Source organism: Geotrypetes seraphini, chromosome 1 (assembly GCF_902459505.1).
Source record: "Geotrypetes seraphini chromosome 1, aGeoSer1.1, whole genome shotgun sequence".
Taxonomy (NCBI): Eukaryota; Metazoa; Chordata; class Amphibia; order Gymnophiona; family Dermophiidae; genus Geotrypetes; species Geotrypetes seraphini.
Window position 1 is genome coordinate 112,683,734 of NC_047084.1, and position 20,579 is coordinate 112,704,312.

The 20,579-nt window shown below is 47.5% G+C and overlaps 1 protein-coding gene across 1 annotated transcript in view; it reads left to right on the forward strand.

Moving 5' to 3' along the window:
• The first annotated feature begins 6,831 nt into the window (after positions 1 to 6,831).
• The window catches only part of FAM166B (family with sequence similarity 166 member B), a 35,881-nt gene continuing 22,133 nt past the window's right edge, over positions 6,832 to 20,579 (forward strand). The window contains exons 1-3 of the mRNA XM_033929243.1: positions 6,832 to 7,031; positions 11,600 to 11,835; positions 20,115 to 20,290. Of these exons, the coding sequence (XP_033785134.1) occupies positions 6,958 to 7,031; positions 11,600 to 11,835; positions 20,115 to 20,290 (486 nt within the window). The 5' untranslated portion in view covers positions 6,832 to 6,957. The remainder of the gene's footprint in view (positions 7,032 to 11,599; positions 11,836 to 20,114; positions 20,291 to 20,579) is intronic.

Sequence of the window (20,579 nt, forward strand, 5' to 3'; positions counted from 1 at the left end):
GAAATCAGTTAGCTTAGCGGGGTTTAAAAACGGATTTTATGCTGCTTATCCTGATATTTGGATTGAAGAAAAATGACCATATTAGTTCTTAGTATCAATTGCTGCATTGGCTGCCGGTGGAGGCGCGAGTACTATTCAAATTTTCTTGTATCTGTTTTAAGTTGATTTGGGGATTGGCCCCCAACTTATCTTTTATCTCATTTCGCGTTGTACAGGAAAACTAGGAGTCTACATTTATTCGCATATCCAAAAATGACTGGTTGCAGATACAAGACTTTTTTGGATAAGACTCTCGCATTTCAAGAGGGGAAACAGCAGTCCTGGTGCATTTCGTAAAGAAATTAAGTCAGCACTGTTTGACAAATTTATTTCCTAAATGTGGGTATTATTGTTAGTAAAACTCTATTCTGAGTCTATTTAAGAAACTTGTTGTATTTGTATTCCGCTGATTGTCCAGCCTTCTTCTGTGAAAACCGCCTAGAAATCGCTTGGTTATGATGGATTTCTCGTTTAGTCTTTTTATTACTTGGGATCTTGATCACTGTTGAAAAGGGGATACTGGGCTTAGTGGACCTTCGGTCTGTCCCCGTATGGCCGTTCTTATGTTCTAATAATTACTTGACGTGTGTGAGGCTGCTGGGCAGACTGGAGGGACCAATCAAGACAGGCACTTCATTAGCCGGTAGTACCCAGGGGATGGCTACGGTCTTCGTACAGTCGGAAGGAAAGCCAGGACAGAGAGCGGAGGTCTCTGTACAGACCAAGGCCATCCCCTCAAAGATGTCTACAGTCTCCACACAGACGGAAGCAATGGTTCAGCCAGATGAAAGCCTTCTGCGAGAGCTGAGGAGCCTGAGAGAAGAGGTTCAACGCTTAAGAAGCATCCGTGACGACGAAACCTTCATCGATGGAGTCATACAGGAGCTGTCCCAGATCGCTGAACAAGAACCTGACAGGGCCATCCTAGAGACACCCAAAGCTTCAAAACCTACAAACTTGAAACCAACCATCGGTATTCAGGAAGTTACTGAGGACGCTGATTCCTTGCAGCTTGTGACTTCCTCCACAGGAAAACGCAGTAAACCTAATTCTGTTTCTTTCTCTCACATGCAGGGCAACTCCACATCGACACCTCAAATTACCCTTAAGAACAGATACCAGCTGCTTCAGGAAGATCCTGACAACGAGGTACAGGAAGTTGTTCAGCAGACGGTTCTAGTTCCGGAGTCAAAAGATCGGCCCACCCCTAAGAAGCGCAGGGTGGTAGTCATCGGGGATTCGCTACTAAGGGGCACCGAGGGACCAATTTGTAGACCACACCTGCAATCAAGAGAGGTCTGCTGTTTGCCAGGGGCCAGGATCCGGGATGTAACTGCTTGCCTGGACAGACTCATCAAGCCCAGAGACCACTTCCCCATGATTCTCATCCACGTCGGAACCAATGACACCGCCAGGAGCACCGCGGAGAGCATACCCGATGACTTCAGAGCCCTGGGTGAGAAGCTGAGGAGGATGGATGCGCAGGTGGTCTTCTCCTCGATCCTCCCAGTGAGGGGCAAGGGCAGTGCCAGGGAGGATCGCATCCGGAGGGCGAACGACTGGCTGCGAGGATGGTGCAAGGAGATGAACTTTGGGTTCCTGCACCATGGAGAGGCACTGCAAGGATTACAGGGACCAGACGGGTTACACCTGACCAGAAGAGGGAAGAACGTCCTGGGACACCGCTTAGCCCGCCTACTTCACAAGGCTTTAAACTAGGTAAGTTGGGGGAGGGTACTGGCACAAACAACCTACTTGACGAGCTAAGCTACCAATTTCTTCTTGAGACTAAAGTAAGGGAGACTAAAGTAAGTAAACACTATAATTCAGGGTCACATTATAATTCTGGGTCACATTGTTATGCTGGGGCTAAGGGGAATACACATTGTAAATCTGGGTCTAAGGGGAGTTCAAATTGTAATTCTGGATCTAGGAGGGGTGCACATTGTGATTCTGGGACTAGGAGAAGTACACATTGTAATTCTGGGTCCAGCGACAGAATACACACTGCAAACTGTATTATAGGAAGTCAAGTTGCTCAAGAGGGAATACCCCCACAGGGTACACACAATTCTGAGTCTGGGTTAGGCATAAACTGTAGTTCTGGGTATGGGGAGTCCGGGAAAGGTGCACGTTGCAGCTCTGGGTCTAGGAAGAGTACGAGACATGCAAATAATGCTAAAGGTGGCCTAGTTGCTATAGCAGGAATGTCCCCACTGAGACATAACAAACATACAACATGGAGGGCTATGTACGTCAACGCCCACAGTCTGGGAAACAAGATCCTGGAACTGGAAACAGAAATGACAAATGCCGACTTGGATGTGGTGGCGATATCTGAGACCTGGCTCACAGACTCCCACGGGTGGGACATGGTCATACCGGGTTACAACTTGCTTCGCCGGGACAGGGAGGGCAAAATGGGAGGAGGTGTAGCATTATATACTAAAGATGACATTAAAGTCACCAGAATCACAGATGTACGGTACACTGGGGAATCCCTTTGGGTAAATTTGGCCAGAGGGAAGGACAAATGCCTGTATCTTGGCGTAGTATACAGACCCCCAAGATAACAGGATGACCAAGATATGGAATTAATTGGAGATATAGAGAATATCACCTTGCATGGAGACACAGTATTGTTAGGTGACTTCAACATGCCTGATGTGGATTGGGTCACGCTTTCCTCTGCTTCAGGCAGCAGCAGGAGGCTATTAAACTCCTTGAAGGGAGCAAGACTAAGGCAACTGGTGTTGGAACCAACAAGGGATCAGGCAATCCTAGACCTGATACTTACCAATGGAGAAAGTGTCACAGAGGTCTCGGTGGGCGACACATTGGCCTCCAGCGACCACAACATGGTATGGTTCAATCTCAGAAAAGGTTTCACTAAATCTACCACACTGACCAAGGTCCTTAAATTCAAGGACACAAACTTCAAAGAAATGGGAGACTTCGTTCACCAGGTGCTACAAAGCCAAGCAGAAACTGATAACGTGGAAGAAATGTTGTCAACTATGAAAGCCACCATACAGGAAGCAACAAACCGCTATGTTAAATCGGTAAGTAAACGGAGTAGGAACAATAAGCCACAATGGTTCTCTGAAGAGATCTCGGACCTCATCAAGGAGAAGAAAAAAGCATTCATCTCTTACAAACAATCAGGGAAACAGGACTCCAGGGAAATCTATCTGGCCAAGTCAAAAGCAGTCAAAACAGCAGTTAGGGAGGCCAAATTCCGCTTGGAGGAGTCTCTAGCGAAGAACATCCAAAAAGGAGATAAATCCTTCTTCAGGTATATCAGTGATAGAAATAGGAACTCAGGCGGGATAGTACGTCTTAGGAAACCAGACAGAGACTTTGTAGAAATGGACTCGGAAAAAGCCCAACTGCTAAATGAATACTTCTGCTCAGTCTTCACCCGCGAGGCGCCGGGACTTGGTCCTCAGCTGCAGACAAGGGTTGACTCAGCTGATCCATTTAGTAATTTCGAGTTTACGCCCAGCAGTGTCTACTGCGAGCTGTCAAAGCTCAAGGTTAACAAGGCAATGGGGCCTGACAACCTACACCCCAGGGTGCTCAGCGAGTTGTGTGATGTCTTGGCGGAACCGCTATCCGCGCTCTTCAATCTCTCCCTTAGTACAGGTAACGTCCCATTGGACTGGAAAATGGCTAACGTCATTCCACTTCATAAGAAAGGCTCCAAGATGGAAACAGCAAACTACAGACCGGTGAGTCTCACATCAATAGTGAGCAAACTAAAGGAAACTCTAATCAAACGCCAATTGGATACGATCATGAATGAGGAGAATCTACGTGATCCCCGTCAACATGGATTTACTAAGGGGAGATCCTGCCAATCCAACCTGATCAGCTTCTTTGACTGGGTGATGAGAAAGCTGGATGTTGGGGGAGTCCCTGGACATCGTATACCTGGACTTCAGCAAAGCATTTGATAGCGTACCACACCGCAGGTTGCTGAGCAAGATGAGTTCTATAGGATTGGGCGACACGTTGACGAAATGGATTGGGAACTGGCTTGAGGGTAGGCTTCAGAGGGTAGTGGTGAATGGCACCCCCTCCGAAACGACGGAGGTGATCAGTGGAGTGCCACAGGGCTCCATCCTGGGCCCGATCTTGTTCAACATCTACATAAGAGACTTGGCAGAAGGTCTCCGAGGTAAAATAACATTATTCGCTGATGACGCCAAACTAAGCAATGTAGTGGCCAAGAGTACAACAGACAAAAATTCAATGCCCGACAACATGATGCACAACCTACTACTACTGGAGCGCTGGTCTAGGTCCTGGCAACTCAGCTTCAATGCCAAAAAATGCAAAGTCACGCACCTGGGCAGCCATAATCCATGCAAGACTTACACCCTAAATGGCGAGATCCTAACAAGAACTGAAACAGAGCGTGACCTAGGGGTGATCATCAGTGAGGACATGAAGGCTGCCAATCAAGTGGAGCAAGCTTCCTCCAAAGCAAAGCAAATCATAGGTTGCATACGCAGGAGTTTCGTCAGCCGTAAGCCTGAAGTCATTATGCCATTGTATAGATCCATGGTGAGACCACACCTGGAGTACTGTGTGCAATTTTGGAGGCCGCATTACCGAAAAGATGTGCTGAGACTAGAGTCGGTCCAGAGAATGGCAACCCGGATGATCGCGGGTCTCAAGGATCTCCCTTACGAGGAAAGGCTGGATAAGTTACAGCTCTACTCACTCGAGGAATGCAGAGAGAGGGGAGACATGATCGAGACGTTCAAGTATCTCATGGGTCGCATCGAAGTGGAAGAAGATATCTTCCTTCTCAAGGGTCCCACGGCAACCAGAGGGCACCCGTGGAAAATCAGGGGAGGGAAACTGCACAGTGACACCAGGAAATTCTTTTTCACTGAAAGAGTGGTTGACCGCTGGAATAATCTTCCACTTCAGGTCACTGAGGCCAGCAGCGTGCCTGATTTTAAGGCCAAATGGGATAGATACGTGGGATCTATTCACCGAGTTAGGTGGGGGAGGGTCATTGCGGTGGGCAGACTAGATGGGTCGTGGCCCTTATCTGCCGTCTATTTCTATGTTTCTATGTTATGTCATAGAAGGACTTCAGGTACCGTTTCGTGATTATTTAAATCCCATTTACAGCTTCAACTGTTTTGCTTTAGATGCGGATCTCATTATTTTCAAGACATTTATTTCTTCTTTACTTGGTTATTACAATTACTTCTTGTTATTTATTTCTGTTGTATGTTAATTGAAATAATAAAATATTTGAACTGAAGGTAATAAATAGAACATTATCCAGTCAATATTTAAAGGGATTTAAAATTGCTTATTTGGGGCTAACGGCGAATATTCAGCGGACACTTCTCTAGATAGCGCAGCTGAATATTCGCAGTTAGCGCCTAAGCTGAAATGGGCTCATTTGTGGGCGGGTCCAGGGGTGGAGTCAGCACTTTTGCGCAGTTAAGGGACGATATGCAGCACCTAATGGCAGAAATAGGACCTTGTAAAGCTCAGTCCTGTCTTTATTTGGTCAGTGGTGTAGCAAGGGTGAGAAGCGTCCAGGGAGGCGGTGGCGCCCATCCCCCCCCCTCTTCACCCTGTTCCTACCTTCCCTCGTAGCTCTTTAAGTTCCCCAGCGCGGGCAGCATCTCCAACATGCTGCCTGTGTCGGCCTCTGATGTCACTTCCTGGTCACGGGAGCAGGAGTGATGTCACAGGGAGAACCCAGGATGGCGTGAGCAGCTTCTACTCATGCCAACGAAGAGCTCGAGGTAAGGGGAGGAAGTGAAGGCAAATGCGCGGCAGGGGAGGGGTGGGAAGGAGAAGAGATACCAGCACCCCTGCCAAAACAGCACCCTGGACGGTCCGTCCCTCCTCCCCCCCCCTTACACTAAGGCCCCCTAAGCCACTGTTTGCAGCTGACCTTATGTAGTTAAGGGCTGACTATTGATTGCACTTAACCGCATAGCTGTAAGCTGGCCACGTGTGCTTGGATATTTTGGGCCAGTAGGCATTGAATATAGGGCTAACGCCAGTGGCAGCCAAAAAATCACTGACACCCCCCCCCCATCAGCTCAATGACTCCCAGCCAGTCGGGTTTTCAAGATATCCCCAATGAATATGCATGAGGCAGATTTCCGTAGAATAGAGATGACAGACATGCAAATCTGCCTCATGCATATTCATTAGCAGTGGCATAGAAAGGGGTGACGTTTTGGTGGGGGCATCTTGGTGCCCGTCTTGGTGATGCCATCTTGGTGGGGGCGCCTGCACCTCTCCATCCCCCTTCACACCAGGCTTGTGCTCGCCCTTCCCCGCCCCCTACGTATCTATTTAAAAATCTTTACCAGCGCAACTATTCTAGCCTGACTCCCTCTGAAATTACTTACAGGTCGCGGAAGTGGCGTCAGAGGGAACGCCAGCGCATGCAACATGCTGGAGAAGGGGGAGGGAAGGGAGAGCGCAAGTGTGGCGGGCGCGGAAGGAGCTGGGGAGGGGAAGCGGAGAGGAGGATGCGGGGGGGGGGGTGCCACCTCTCCAGGGATGCTACTGTTCATTAGGAACATCTTAAAGCCAACTGGGGACAGGTTTAAGAACCATCAGTTCCTTTCTAAAAATGATTCCCACTGACAGAGAAATCACTCTTCTTGAAGGTCCTTTCTGTCTTGAATTCCCTCCAGATCTTTCTGCTTTGTTTCTTGTTTGACTTCTCTTTTGCTTTTGAACAGCGAGTGCCTCCCACCTGCCTCCACGCCTTCTTTGGCTGAAGCCCGGGCGACTCCTCCCCCGCTGCCCTGGAGTCGATCTCATGGGACAGGGCAACAGAGACCTCAGGGAGCCCGGGATGTGCAGTCTCTCCCTTTGCCCCTGCAGCGTTTAGCCCCACCAGAGAGAGCGAGCTCTGCAAGTATGCCAGTGCAGGGTGGCTCCAAGTTCACCCCAACCTCCCCGTTGCTGACTCCAGAGCCTCACTACATACCCGGGTAAGTGCTGCAAAGGATTCTGCCTTCTCCCCCTCCCCCGGGCTAGGCTAAGCACGGACCTCCTGGTGCCTCTGCTGGAGAGCGCCCCATCCCCACTCTGAATTGGCCCCAGGAGAGTCACTTGAGCTCTGGGACTGCCCTGCCCAGGCCGTGTGTTTAAAGGTCTCCCAGGGAAACCAGCCCATGCATTCATCTGCTCCAGCTGAATCCAGGGCTGCTTGGTTGGCTTTTAAATCACCTGCAGCCAAATCCCAGGACTTTTTCTCAAGGAGGCCCTGCTTTTTAGCAGGTGAAGCTTCGTAGGACTCACAGCTGCCAAGTTCCCCAGTTCCAGGCTGCAGATTTTTGGCCACTCCTGATTTTGAACTGACATCCCAAGGCAGTGTGGGATTTGTGGTGTCTGAATCCGTCCTGTCCATTAAAATCAGTGTTGCAAGTTCTGTAATGCACCGGAGATGGGGTGGTCGGAAATCCTGGAATGTCTCAAAATCTTCAGCCTGGATCTGGGTAACTCAGCATCTCTGACGACCCCAGAGGATAGTCAATGAACATAAGAACAGCCTTACTGGGTCCGACCAATAGTCCATCAACCCTGTAGCCCGTTCTCACGGTGGCCAATCCAGGTCACTAGTACCTGGCCAAAACCCAAGGAGTAACAACATTCCATTCAGAATCCTAAAAGAATAGCAAGATTCCGGAATCCCAAAGAGTAACAACATTCCATGCTACCGATCCAGGGCAAGCAGTGGCTTCCCCCGTGTCTTTCTCAATAACAGACTATGGACTTTTCCTCCAGAAACTTGTCCAAACCTTTCTTAAAACATGATAAGCAGCATATTCACTATGTTTTCTAAAGATTCAGTAACATATAGCAGCTCTATAGAAATGATAAGCACCGTGTTTCCCTGAAAATGAAACAGTGTCTTATATTAATTTGGGGCCCAAAAAACACTAGGGCCTCCTTTTACTAAGGTGCGCTAGCGTTTTCAGCGCACCTTAGTAAAAGGATTAGCGCAAGATTAGCGCATCCGCGCGTTAAGGCCCTAGCGCAGCTTTGTTAAAGGAGCCCTAGGTCTTATTTTCGGGGTAGGGCTTATTTTTTTCATGTACATGATCATCTCTCCCATCCTCCCCTTCACCCCAATTCTTCCTCTTTCCTTTCTCTCCCCCACATGTGCACATCTTTCTATCCCTCCCTCCCATCCCTTTATGCGGCAGAACCCTTGAGCACCCCCCTGCCCCACCGCACAGCCAAATCTCCGCTGACCCTCCCATCCTTCCATCCCATCTGAAGCCCGCCGACCGCGAGCCCTACATACCTCCCTCCAGAGCAGTGTCGGGCCAGCAGCACTCTAAACAGGCTGCTTTGTGGCCTTCTCCCGTCAGGAAAGTCCCTCTGTCGCATCACTGATGATGTCATAAGTAACACGGCGCACAGAAGGCCCTGGCGGGAGAAGGCAGGAACCCGTTTTAAGATGCTGAAGAAGCCGACTGTAAAGCGGCGAAACGGGACCCGTTGATGATGTAGTGCGGGCAGTCCTGAAAGTGCAGATTGAGCCGCTAAAGATTAAGATAAGTGGCATAGTTTTTTCTGCACGGGACATATGATTATAGCCACAATTTTGTGGTTTATGTTATGGCAGTAACTAAGATTGAATGCGACTGCCATATAGATATTTTATTCACTCAAATATTGATTATTTTTATGGTGTTTGGAAATTTTTTTTTAAATAAATCTTTATTCGTTTTTAAAACTCACAATAAGTGTAACATAAAATACAATCATTTTATACTTTAATATCACTTAATATATCATCAAATTCTAACTCACATCAAATATCCCTCCCCCTTTATACCCAACAATTAATTATAAGCATTAAAAAAAATCATAAAATATTCCCACCCCCCTACCCCACCCTGGACGTGTATGAACAAAAAGGTATATTTATTCTTTGCGGTAATTTCAATCTTTACAGTATCTTGTTAATGGAAAATATTTAAAAATTATACAAAAAAGTTTGATAAGGCCGGTTATTTTTGGCCAATATAATTGTGAAGGTTTTCAGATCGATGAAAGAGACCAGCCACCACTTTGCAATCAGACGAGATCTCCATATGATCCTCAATGTGGTGCATCTGAGATCTTTCCTTCACTTAGGTCTCCATATGAGTATAGATGACCTTTTGCTTGTAAATCTTTTGTAATTAGCTGGTCGACATATATGGTTTTCCACCTATTTGTTTCATTTTTACCACTACCCATTTTGTAGATCAGGGGATGCCCACACTTTTTGGGCTTGCGAGCTTCTTTTAAAATGACCAAGTCAAAATGATCTACCAACATTAAAATTTAAAAAAACACAAAGCACACTGTACGCCAGGGTTAGGGAACTCCGGTCCTCGAGAGCCGTATTCCAGTCGGGTTTTCAGGATTTCCCCAATGAATATGCATGAGATCTATTTGCATGCACTGCTTTCAATGCATATTCATTGGGGAAATCCTGAAAAACCAACTGGAATACGGCTCTCGAGGACCGGAGTTTCCTAACCCTGCTGTACGCTGAGAAAATGTTAATTATTTATATTGCGGGTTTTTGTCAAAGAGATCACGGCAGATGACTCTGTGCAATGTCACCTCAGTAACAACTATACAAAAATAGACAAATATACCCCCTCCCTTTTTACTAAACCGCAATAGTGGTTTTTAGTGCAGGAAGCTGCGCTGAATGCCCCACGCTGCTCTCGAAGCTCATAGGTTCATTGTACTAAAAACCGCTATTGCGGTTTAGTAAAAGGGAGCCATAGACAGCAGATATAAATTCAGACACATTTTGATCACTAAATTGAAAATAAAATCATTTTTCCTACCTTTGTTGTCTGGTGATTTCATGAGTGTCTGGTTGCACTTTCTTCTTCTGACTGTGCATCCAATCTTTCTTCCCTTTTTCAGCCTCCATAAATGCTTCCTCTCCTCCAGACCTCATTCCCTTCCCTCCCCCAACTTTTTCTTTCTCTCTCTCTGCCCCCTCCCCTTTCTTTCTTTCTCCCTGCCCCCTTTCTTTCTGTATGTCTGTCTTTCTTTCTGTCTCCATGCCCCCTTTCTTTCTGTATGTCTGTCTTTCTCTCTCCATGCCCCCTTTCTGTTTGTCTCCCTGTCTTTCTCTCTCCATGCCCCCTTTCTTTCTTTGTCCCCCCTTTCTTTCTTTTTTTTCTTTAGCCCTTCCCTTCCCATCGGTGCCGCGTTCTGAGCTCTCCCTGCTTCCACGCCATAAAGAGGAAGCTGAAGTGCCGGGCCGACCAGCCTTCCTCACCCGACGTCAATTCTAACATCAGAGAGGAAGTTCCAGGCCAGCGAGGCAGCGATTGGCTGGTCTGGAACTTGCTCTCCGATGTCAGAATTGACGTCAGGTAATGAAGATTGGTCGGCCCGGCGCTTCAGCTTCCTCTGTACAGCATCAGGAAGCAGGTAGAACGCGAAGGCAATGCGAGTCGATTACGAATGTTGCTACAAAGGATTTTAAAGTGTTTGAGGCTTGTGCAGATGAGGACGGAGCTTGCAGGAACGGGTCAAGTTCAGGAAAAGAACTCGCCAGGACGGGAAAATGAGTTTCCGCAGGGACAGGGAAAAATTTGTCCCGTGTCATTCTGTAATGCTGGCATGTTATTTGATGGTATGTATGTATTTTTTTTATACATAAATATACCATGTTGGTTGCAAATTCTTTATCTTCATTGAAGAGCTCTTAGGACTCTTAACTTACTTTGCAGGATTGATAGGAACCTGATACCCTAGGCCAGTGGTTCCCAACCCTGTCCTGGAGGACCACCAGGCCAATCGGGTTTTCAGGCTAGCCCTAATGAATATGCGTGAGAGAGATTTGCATATAATGGAAGTGAGAGGCGTGCAAATCTGCTCCATGCATATTCCTTAGGGCTAGCCTGAAAAACTGATTGGCCTGGTGGTCCTCCAGGACAGGGTTGGGGGAACCACTGCCTTAGGCAAGCAGCTAGGAATCCATCTGAATCTGTATTTAAAATCCATTCCAGATACCTGTGGAAACCACTCTGAATTGGCTCCCCAGTCATTAGTAGCGGCATAGAAGGTTCCAGTAAAGATTTGACTTTAGCATTACATTCTTTTATGAAATCAATGGGAAGCTGAATTGTAAGCACATTTTTGGCATCGACCACCAGATGACGAAACCTGCTCCGTTTCTCCAGGAGGGTGACCTGCAGGTTCCAGATCATCAGGTTAGGTTGAGCCTGTTCTCCCTCTGTGGTACTGGCGGAGCTGACGCTGAAACTATACGTCATTAGATACTGGGGCTGAAACCAAGACCATCTTAGCCTGCCCTGAAGACACAGAGTCGTTTAGTCACTCACAATTCTAGGCCTGTGTCCTGCCTCTTGTTTCTGCATTCTCTCACCACTTAGGAGCAAAGGACAGCAGGGGTGACTAGACCGTGGCTGCTGGCCCTGATTGTTTCTGGCTGCCATTGATGGCATGAGATTTGTCTCTGTGGTCACTTGAGTAAGACAGAGCTGTTTGTGATGCGTTTGTGATGCAGATATGGAGGCTTCTGCCCTCAGCTGAAATACCACATGGGCAAGTCATATGGAAAGCTGACATCCAAGCTGCTCACCAACCCAGACATCCCTCACTCGCCACAGCTAGTGCTACAGAACATACACAATCCGGTCCCTGAGGAAGAGACAGCTGAGCCCCTAACAGAAATGTCAAAGGGCTGGAGACGCCAGTGGAGAGAGGAGCTATTCACAGGCAGCAGGATCCCCGGATACACAGGTAAGAAGTGGCAAGTGTCTAAGAGCAGTTCTCCATTTACAGACCAACTGCCTGGAGCTTATTCTGTAAAGAAAAGTGTTCTTTAAATACTCATGTAATATATCAAACACACCCATATTTTAGGCGTAAGCACTTATATCAGCCGTAGAGCTGCTAAATCATCAAACCTAGTCCGCCGAAGAATGCGCATGGATTGTCATATTATCCAGTGTACCTGTGTTGGTGTGTGCCCCACCCACATTCTGCCCAAACTCCACCCACATTCCGCCCAAACTCCACCCACATTCCGCCTGTGGCTAGGCCCTCTTATAAAGTACTAGCTGATGCCCCGGCGTTGCACGGGTATTAAATTATAGCAATAACACTGTAAATGGATTCAAATAAAGATACTTTATAGTGGTGAATGAAATTATTTGTTTACAGCTTTATAAAAAGTACAATATTCAAATTATAATGTGAAATATTTGACAAAATGAATATAATACAACTAACACAAAACTTGATTATAAACAACATTTTTAGTTTCACCTCCAGGAGCAAGAACATATAAATTCTTGGGTGAAGAGACCCCCAGAACATATCACCCCAGGTAGTGAGGGATCTGCATACCAAGTTTCGTTCAAATCGGTCAAGCCGTTTTTGAATTACTGTGAGAATGGCAGCTTTTTACATTTTTTCCATTGACATGAATGGGTGAAATCCGATTTTCTTTTTGTAGCTCCGCCCACTTGTGCAGTGGGGTCGCGAGACCCCAAGAACATATCACCCCAGGTAGTGAGGGATTGGCATACCAAGTTTCGTTCAAATTGGTCAAGACGTTTTTGAATTACTGTGAGAATGGCAGCTTTTTACTTTTTTTCCATTGACATGAATGGGTGAAATCTGATGTTCTATTTGTAGCTCCGCCCACGTGTGCAGGTGGGCCGAGAGACCCCCAGAACATATCACCCCAGATAGTTGGAATTACTGTGAGAATGGCAGCTTTTTACATTTTTTCCATTGACATGAATGGGTGAAATGTGATTTTCTGTTTGTAGCTCCACCCACGTGTGCAGGTGGGCCGCGAGACCCCCAGAACATATCACCCCAGGTAGTGAGGGATCTGCATACCAAGTTTCGTTCAAATCGGTCAAGCCGTTTTTGAATTACTGTGAGAATGTCAGCTTTTTACATTTTTTCCATTGACATGAATGGGTGAAATCTGATTTTCTGTTTGTAGCTCCGCCCACGTGTGCAGGTGGGCCGCGAGACCCCCAGAACATATCACCCCAGGTAGTGAGGGATCTGCATACCAAGTTTCGTTCAAATCAGTCAATCCGTTTTTGCGTGACCGCGGCACATACACACATACACACACACACACACACATACATACACACACACACACCTCTGATTTTATATATATAGATATGCCATCGCACCTTTGCGGCATAAATACACAGGAAGCCAGTCTTTTTCAACTGAAAGGAAGCTCTGGAACGAGAGGGCATTTGATAAAGTTCAAAGGGGAAAAACTCAAAAGTAATTAAGGAAATGCCTCTTTTTTTCTTTTTTTAAATGCTTTTATGAAAAATACTAAACTAAACTAAACCTTAAGTTTGTATACCGCATCATCTCCACAGAAGTAGAGCTCGGCACGGTTTACAGGAGTTGGTATAGAAAGGAACTACAATGAAAAGTAGAAGGACTTAGAGAGAGAAGTTTAGAGGGACTTCGTATATCAATGAGGGAGGGGTCATTGCATTTTAGAGAAAAGCCAAGTTTTCAAATGTTTTCGGAAGAGTTGGAGGGAGGTCAGGCTCCGAAGCGGGGTAGTCTGTGAAGTCTATAAAGCAGCCCTAGTAAAGGACCCCCCAAAAACATTAGCCAACATCATGAAAGAAGAACGAGGTATGTAAAAAAATAAATCAAGGCTCCTTTTACCTAGCTGTGGTAGCAATTCTCCTGTGGCCAATGCGCTGAAGCCCATAGGACATGAACGGTCTTTAGTGCATTTATTGCAACCGAATCGCTTCCGTGGCTTTGCAAAAGGGGACCTGAGATAACCTTGATCAATTCAAGCTTTATAACATTAAAATGACTCCTTTTCTAGTATCAGGTTCTTGAAAAAACCTCTCCACTTGCAAAGACTCATGCCATGCTCCTAGCCCCATCCCTCAGCCTGCTCATCTCGGTCGGGAGGGCACCCGTGCATGCAATGCAATGATCTCACACATTTGCGCACTCGACGTCAATGCGTTGCATCCACAATATGCTCCTCCCGACATGATCTGCTTTTCTAATCCTGGACAAAATGCCGGGTTTTGAAAAGCCACCTGGATGTGCCCTCTAAAAAGAGGGCATGTCCGGGTAAATCCGGACGTCTGGTAAACCTACCTCTGACGTCACTTCCTGGACTCCTGACCCGGAAGTGATTCAGGGGGGAACCAGGCTGGTGTGAGCCACAGACAGAAGTTGCTCGCACTAGTAAAGATAATACAGAGGGATGGGGGGGAAGGGATGGCGTGGCAGGGCAGAGAGGTGCCAGCGTCCCCACCGACTCGGCGCCTAGGGTGATCCACTCCCCCCTGCCACTGGGTATCAGCAGACACAGAAAGATTGCACTGTACTGTTTTAGCCTTTTGTCAGTCACCTCCTTCTGTGATTCTTGCTGTTCACGTTTTCTGTTGCGATCATCGTGCATTGTACGCTGGTTTCTGTAACCTCGTAAAGCAGTTTAGAAGATAAATTGAACCACTGAAATGCCCTATATTCTAGGAGGCGTAAATTTGCCAGATTTTAAATTACCGTATTTTCACGCATATAACGCATGCGTTATACACGATTTTACAAACCGTGCATAACCATGCACGTTATATGCGTGAGCGCGTTTTACAACTTTTTTTTTACATAGTTCCCCTCCCCGACGTCCGATTCACCCCACAGAACTGCTCACACCCCCACCCCGAAGGACCGCTCGCACCCCCACAGCCTCCCGACCCCCCCCATCATGTAGAAGCTCCTACCGTTGTCCTGCTGCTTCCTCTGCCGGCGGTCCCGCCCTTTCTCTGATGTCAGAGAAAGGGCGGGACCACCGGAAGAGGAAGCAGCGCAGATGCAGGGCTCACAGAAGGGCCGGGACCGCCGGCAGAGGAAGCAGCAGGACAACGGTAGGAGCTTCTACATGATGGGGGGGGTCGGGAGGCTGTGGGGGTGCGAGCTGTCCTTCGGGGTGCGGGTGCGAGTGCGTGCGAGCGGTCCTTCGGGGTGGGGGTGCGAGCGGTCCTGCGGGGGGGTGAATCGGACGTCGGGGGGCATCAGGCTTTCAGGGTGGGGACAGGACTTCAAGGGGGAGAGGAGAGTCGGGGCGGGCTAAAGGAGAGTCGGGGTGGGCGAAAGTTGAGTCGGGCGGCGACAGGAGAGTCGGGGCGGCATGCGCGGTATACGGGTGTGCGCGGTATATAAAAATTTATTTACATAAATTACAGTTTCCCGCGCGCTATACCCGTGTGCGCGTTTAACACGGGTGCGCGGTATATGAGTGAAAATACGGTATATCATTGGGCTTTTCCAAATTTCACAAGCAAAATTCTGGTTTTTAAAGGATCTTAACGCTAATTCCCCAAGATGGATCCAATTTGAAAAAGATTTGATTGTCCAACTATGGACAGATATAAGTATGAAAAGAGCATTTGTATTTTACGAGCTACACATCCCACATTATCAATATAATAATGAATCATCTACAACAGAGATGAACTGATATTCTGGATATTTCTTTGTGGTATAGTTCAATATTTGATTGTAAAATTCCTTGCAAAATTAGAAAAACATGGTGTACTGAATCACTGAAATAGAAGATATTTTCAGTAAGACTTTTTAAGAGGTACCATTTTTCTTTCCAGACCCCCCCCTCCCGCCTGATTGTTCACCCTTCCCTTAAGTCCCAATGCAACTTTTCTGTTCCCCCCAACTTCTCAACTCTCTCCTGGAGGTACACTTAGCCAGTCAGGTTTCCAGGCTTACAACAATATAAGAACATAAGAAGTTGCCTCCGCTGAGGCAGACCAGAGGTCCATCTCGCCCAGCGGTCCGCTCCCACGGCGGCCCATCAGGCCCATTGCCTGAGCAGTGGTCAATGACTATCCCTATGACCTACCTATATTCCTATCTGTATCCCTCAATTCCTTTATCCTCTAGAAACCTATCCAAACCTTCTTAGATAAGATAAATCTGCATATATTGAAGAGTCACGATACGCAACTCTCATGTATGTTCATTGTGGCATTTCTGGAAACCAGACTGGCCAAGCGCAGTGGCATAGCAAGAGAAGGAGGCGCCCGGAGCGGTGGCACCATGGTGTACCCCCCACACTCTTCCCCTGCCGCACCCCCCTCCCCCATGTACCTCTTCATATCTTTGCTGGCAGCAAGCGGCATCTCCTGCCTGCCTGCCGGTGAAGATTTGGAGGGTGGACGGTGAGGAAGAGAGGTGCCGACCCCCCCTGCCCACCCCCGGCCCCCCTCACAAGATGGGTACACCAACAAATCTACAGAGGACAATTCCGCTCCAACAAATGCGCCCCGACAATGGCGCGCACAAACAAGTGCGTGCAGGACAATTGCGGCCCGTGAAGGATATCTGGAAGGCCCTGATTTGCTGAGACTCCTCAGGCCCCGTCCCTTGGGAGGGGCCTGAGGAGTCTCCACAAATCAGGGCCTTCCAGATATCCACTCAAAGGGTTCCCATAATCATGCTGTAAACCTAACCCTAACACTAGATAGGGAGTGAATATTTTAAGTGTAGTGGGGGGTCCCCCACCCCCCCCCCCCCCCGCGCTCCCCATCAAAAAGATAAAATAGTATCCTGTCGGGGCGGATCTTCCATTCAGTGCACGCATTTGTCATACGTGCAATTGTTGGCGCGCATTTGACAGGTCACATGCAAGATGGCGCCTTAGGCAACCCACCCCCAGCACCCCTCAGAAGATGGCACCCTGGGTAGCCCACCCCTGGCCCCCCTCGCTACACCACTGGCTAAGTGTGCCTCCAGGAGAGAAGCATTGGTTTCCATTAATACCATTTTTACCTGTAGAACATTCCTTAGTAAGTGCACGCAGGACAATTGCGGCGGTGGATCCTTTTTTGTCTTTTTTGAGGGGGGACCCTCCTCCCCTCCCCTCTACACTTTAAAAATTCACTTGCTATCTAGAGTTAGGGTAAGGTTTATATCATGATTATGGGAAGTCTAATCATGATATAAAGCTCACCCTAACACAAAGGCCCTGATTTGCTGACGCTCCTCAGGCCCCGTCCCTTGGGAGGGGCTTGAGGTGCCTCAAGCCCCTCCCAAGGGATGGGGCCTGAGGAGTGGTCCTGTGCGCACTTGTCCCTACACGCAATTGTCAATGTACCTCGGGACACACCAAGCCAGTCTGATTTCAAGATGTCCACAGCGAGTAGAGCATTTATCTAACGTAACATCAAAGTTTATTTGAACATCACAAAACCTTACAGTTCGATTCGGTTAGCAATTAAAGAGAAACTGTACAAACACAGCGATGTACACAGTTAAAGTGGCAAGAATGTTTTAAACAAATACATCTTAAGCGATTTCCTAAAATGTTGATATGAGGTAGAATTGGTTTTCAAAGTACCAAACTCCTTATTCCAAGTCGCAGCCTGAAAAGACAAATCATCTGTCCAAGGATCTTTTACGTGAACAACCCTAAAGGAAAACGGAGTAAAATTTTGTAATGGCCGTCTAGAATCGGTAAACCTAAATTGCTCAACAAGATATTCTGGTGCTAGGCCTTATAACAGGGGTAGGGAACTCCGGCTCCTCGAGAGCCGTATTCCAGTCGGGTTTTCAGGATTTCACCAATGAATATGCATGAGATCTATTTGCATGCACTGTTTTCAATGCATATTCATTGGGGAAATCCTGAAAACCTGTCTGGAATACGGCTCTCGAGGACCGGATTTCCCTACCCCTGCCTTATAACATGGGTGTCAAATGTCGATTCCCCAGTGAATTATGCATGAGATCTATTTGCATGCACTGCTTTCAATGCATATTCATTGGAGAAATCCTGAAAACCCGACTGGAATACGGCTCTCGAGGACCGGAGTTCCCTACCCCTGCCTTATAACATGGGTGTCAAATGTCGATTCCCCAGTGAATTATGCATGAGATCTATTTGCATGCACTGTTTTCAATGCATATTCATTGGGGAAATCCTGAAATCCCGACTGGAATACGGCTCTCGAGGACCGGAGTTCCCTACCCCTGCCTTATAACATGGGTGTCAAATGTCGATTCCCCAGTGAATTATGCATGAGATCTATTTGCATGCACTGTTTTCAATGCATATTCATTGGGGAAATCCTGAAAACCCGACTGGAATACGGCTCTCGAGGACCGGAGTTCCTTACCCCTGCCTTATAACATGGGTGTCAAATGTCGATTCCCCAGTGAATTATGCATGAGATCTATTTGCATGCACTGCTTTCAATGCATATTCATTGGAGAAATCCTGAAAACCCGACTGGAATACGGCTCTCGAGGACCGGAGTTCCCTACCCCTGCCTTATAACATGGGTGTCAAATGTCGATTCCCCAGTGAATTATGCATGAGATCTATTTGCATGCACTGTTTTCAATGCATATTCATTGGGGAAATCCTGAAAACCCGACTGGAATACGGCTCTCGAGGACCGGAGTTCCCTACCCCTGCCTTATAACATGGGTGTCAAATGTCGATTCCCCAGTGAATTATGCATGAGATCTATTTGCATGCACTGCTTTCAATGCATATTCATTGGAGAAATCCTGAAAACCTGACTGGAATACGGCTCTCGAGGACCGGATTTCCCTACCCCTGCCTTATAACATGGGTGTCAAATGTCGATTCCCCAGTGAATTATGCATGAGATCTATTTGCATGCACTGCTTTCAATGCATATTCATTGGGGAAATCCTGAAAACCCGACTGGAATACGGCTCTCGAGGACCGGAGTTCCCTACCCCTGCCTTATAACATGGGTGTCAAATGTCGATTCCCCAGTGAATTATGCATGAGATCTATTTGCATGCACTGTTTTCAATGCATATTCATTGGGGCAATCCTGAAAACCCGACTGGAATACGGCTCTCGAGGACCGGAGTTCCCTACCCCTGCCTTATAACATGGGTGTCAAATGTCGATTCCCCAGTGAATTATGCATGAGATCTATTTGCATGCACTGCTTTCAATGCATATTCATTGGAGAAATCCTGAAAACCCGACTGGAATACGGCTCTCGAGGACCGGAGTTCCCTACCCCTGCCTTATAACATGGGTGTCAAATGTCGATTCCCCAGTGAATTATGCATGAGATCTATTTGCATGCACTGCTTTCAATGCATATTCATTGGAGAAATCCTGAAAACCCGACTGGAATACGGCTCTCGAGGACCGGATTTCCCTACCCCTGCCTTATAACATGGGTGTCAAATGTCGATTCCCCAGTGAATTATGCATGAGATCTATTTGCATGCACTGCTTTCAATGCATATTCATTGGAGAAATCCTGAAAACCCGACTGGAATACGGCTCTCGAGGACCGGAGTTCCTTACCCCTGCCTTATAACATGGGTGTCAAATGTCGATTCCCCAGTGAATTATGCATGAGATCTATTTGCATGCACTGCTTTCAATGCATATTCATTGGGGAAATCCTGAAACCCCGACTGGATTGCGGCCCTCGAGAAACAACATTTGACACCCAAATTTGCATCCAAATTTAAATATAAATAAGGTTACCGGATTATACCTCAGTAAAATCCGGACCTCTAGACCCGCCCCCAGCTGCCTGTATGTCAGGTAGGAAGGACACCATGTCGCGTGCATGCGCGTGACATCACCGTGTTGGAGCCGCGCAAGTGTGGATGCCCCCTCCTGTTGCAATTTCTTTTTAAAACTCAGACAAAGTGCCGGGTTTTGAAAAGCCGCCTGAACCCCTGCACGTGTCCCCATGTCTGGACGTCTGGTAACCAAACGGAAGGAAGCCAATGAAGTTTTCGATGATATGGTGACAGATGATTTGTTTTCTTCAGATGTCTTCCTTGTCAATATCCTGAAATCCTGACTGGCTGGGTGTATCCCGAGGGCCGGCCCTAACATAGGGCGCATTTCCATTAGTCCTGCTGGATCGCTAGGGCCTCCCCCAGAGCTCCCGGCTTGAAGCTTAGGCTCTGAGCTTCAGTGACCCTGTCTTGCCTTCTCTCCTTCTCCATGGGCTACGAACTCATGCCCTTAGGCTTTATTCCAAGATCTCAGCACCACTTTGCCAAGACTTACGCACAGATCACCCAAGATGCCCTGAATGACTTTCTGAATCAACAGAACAACCTGGGCTACCAAGCAGAGGAACTGGCCCGCCTGAGGTCCCTGCAGGCGGCGAACGCTCAAGACGACATAGAAAACGAGAGAAAAGTAAGACCCGGCTTTTTATTGCTCCAGTTATTTGTTACAATGGGGGGGGGAGGGGGGGATGTGTGGAACTAGGCGGGCCTGGGGGAGGATCTAGGAGGGGTCCAGATTTTCCAAATGGAAAATCTAGAGCCATTACTTGGCTGGTTAGTGGTGACAATCAGTCCGCCAGCAACTCTATGTGCTGAGTTAACTGGGCACCAGTCTGAATATCGGCCTGGTTAACTTCTCTTAATTTATAACCTAGATAGGCTAACCCAAGTGGTGAATATAATCGTATATTATACTAGAA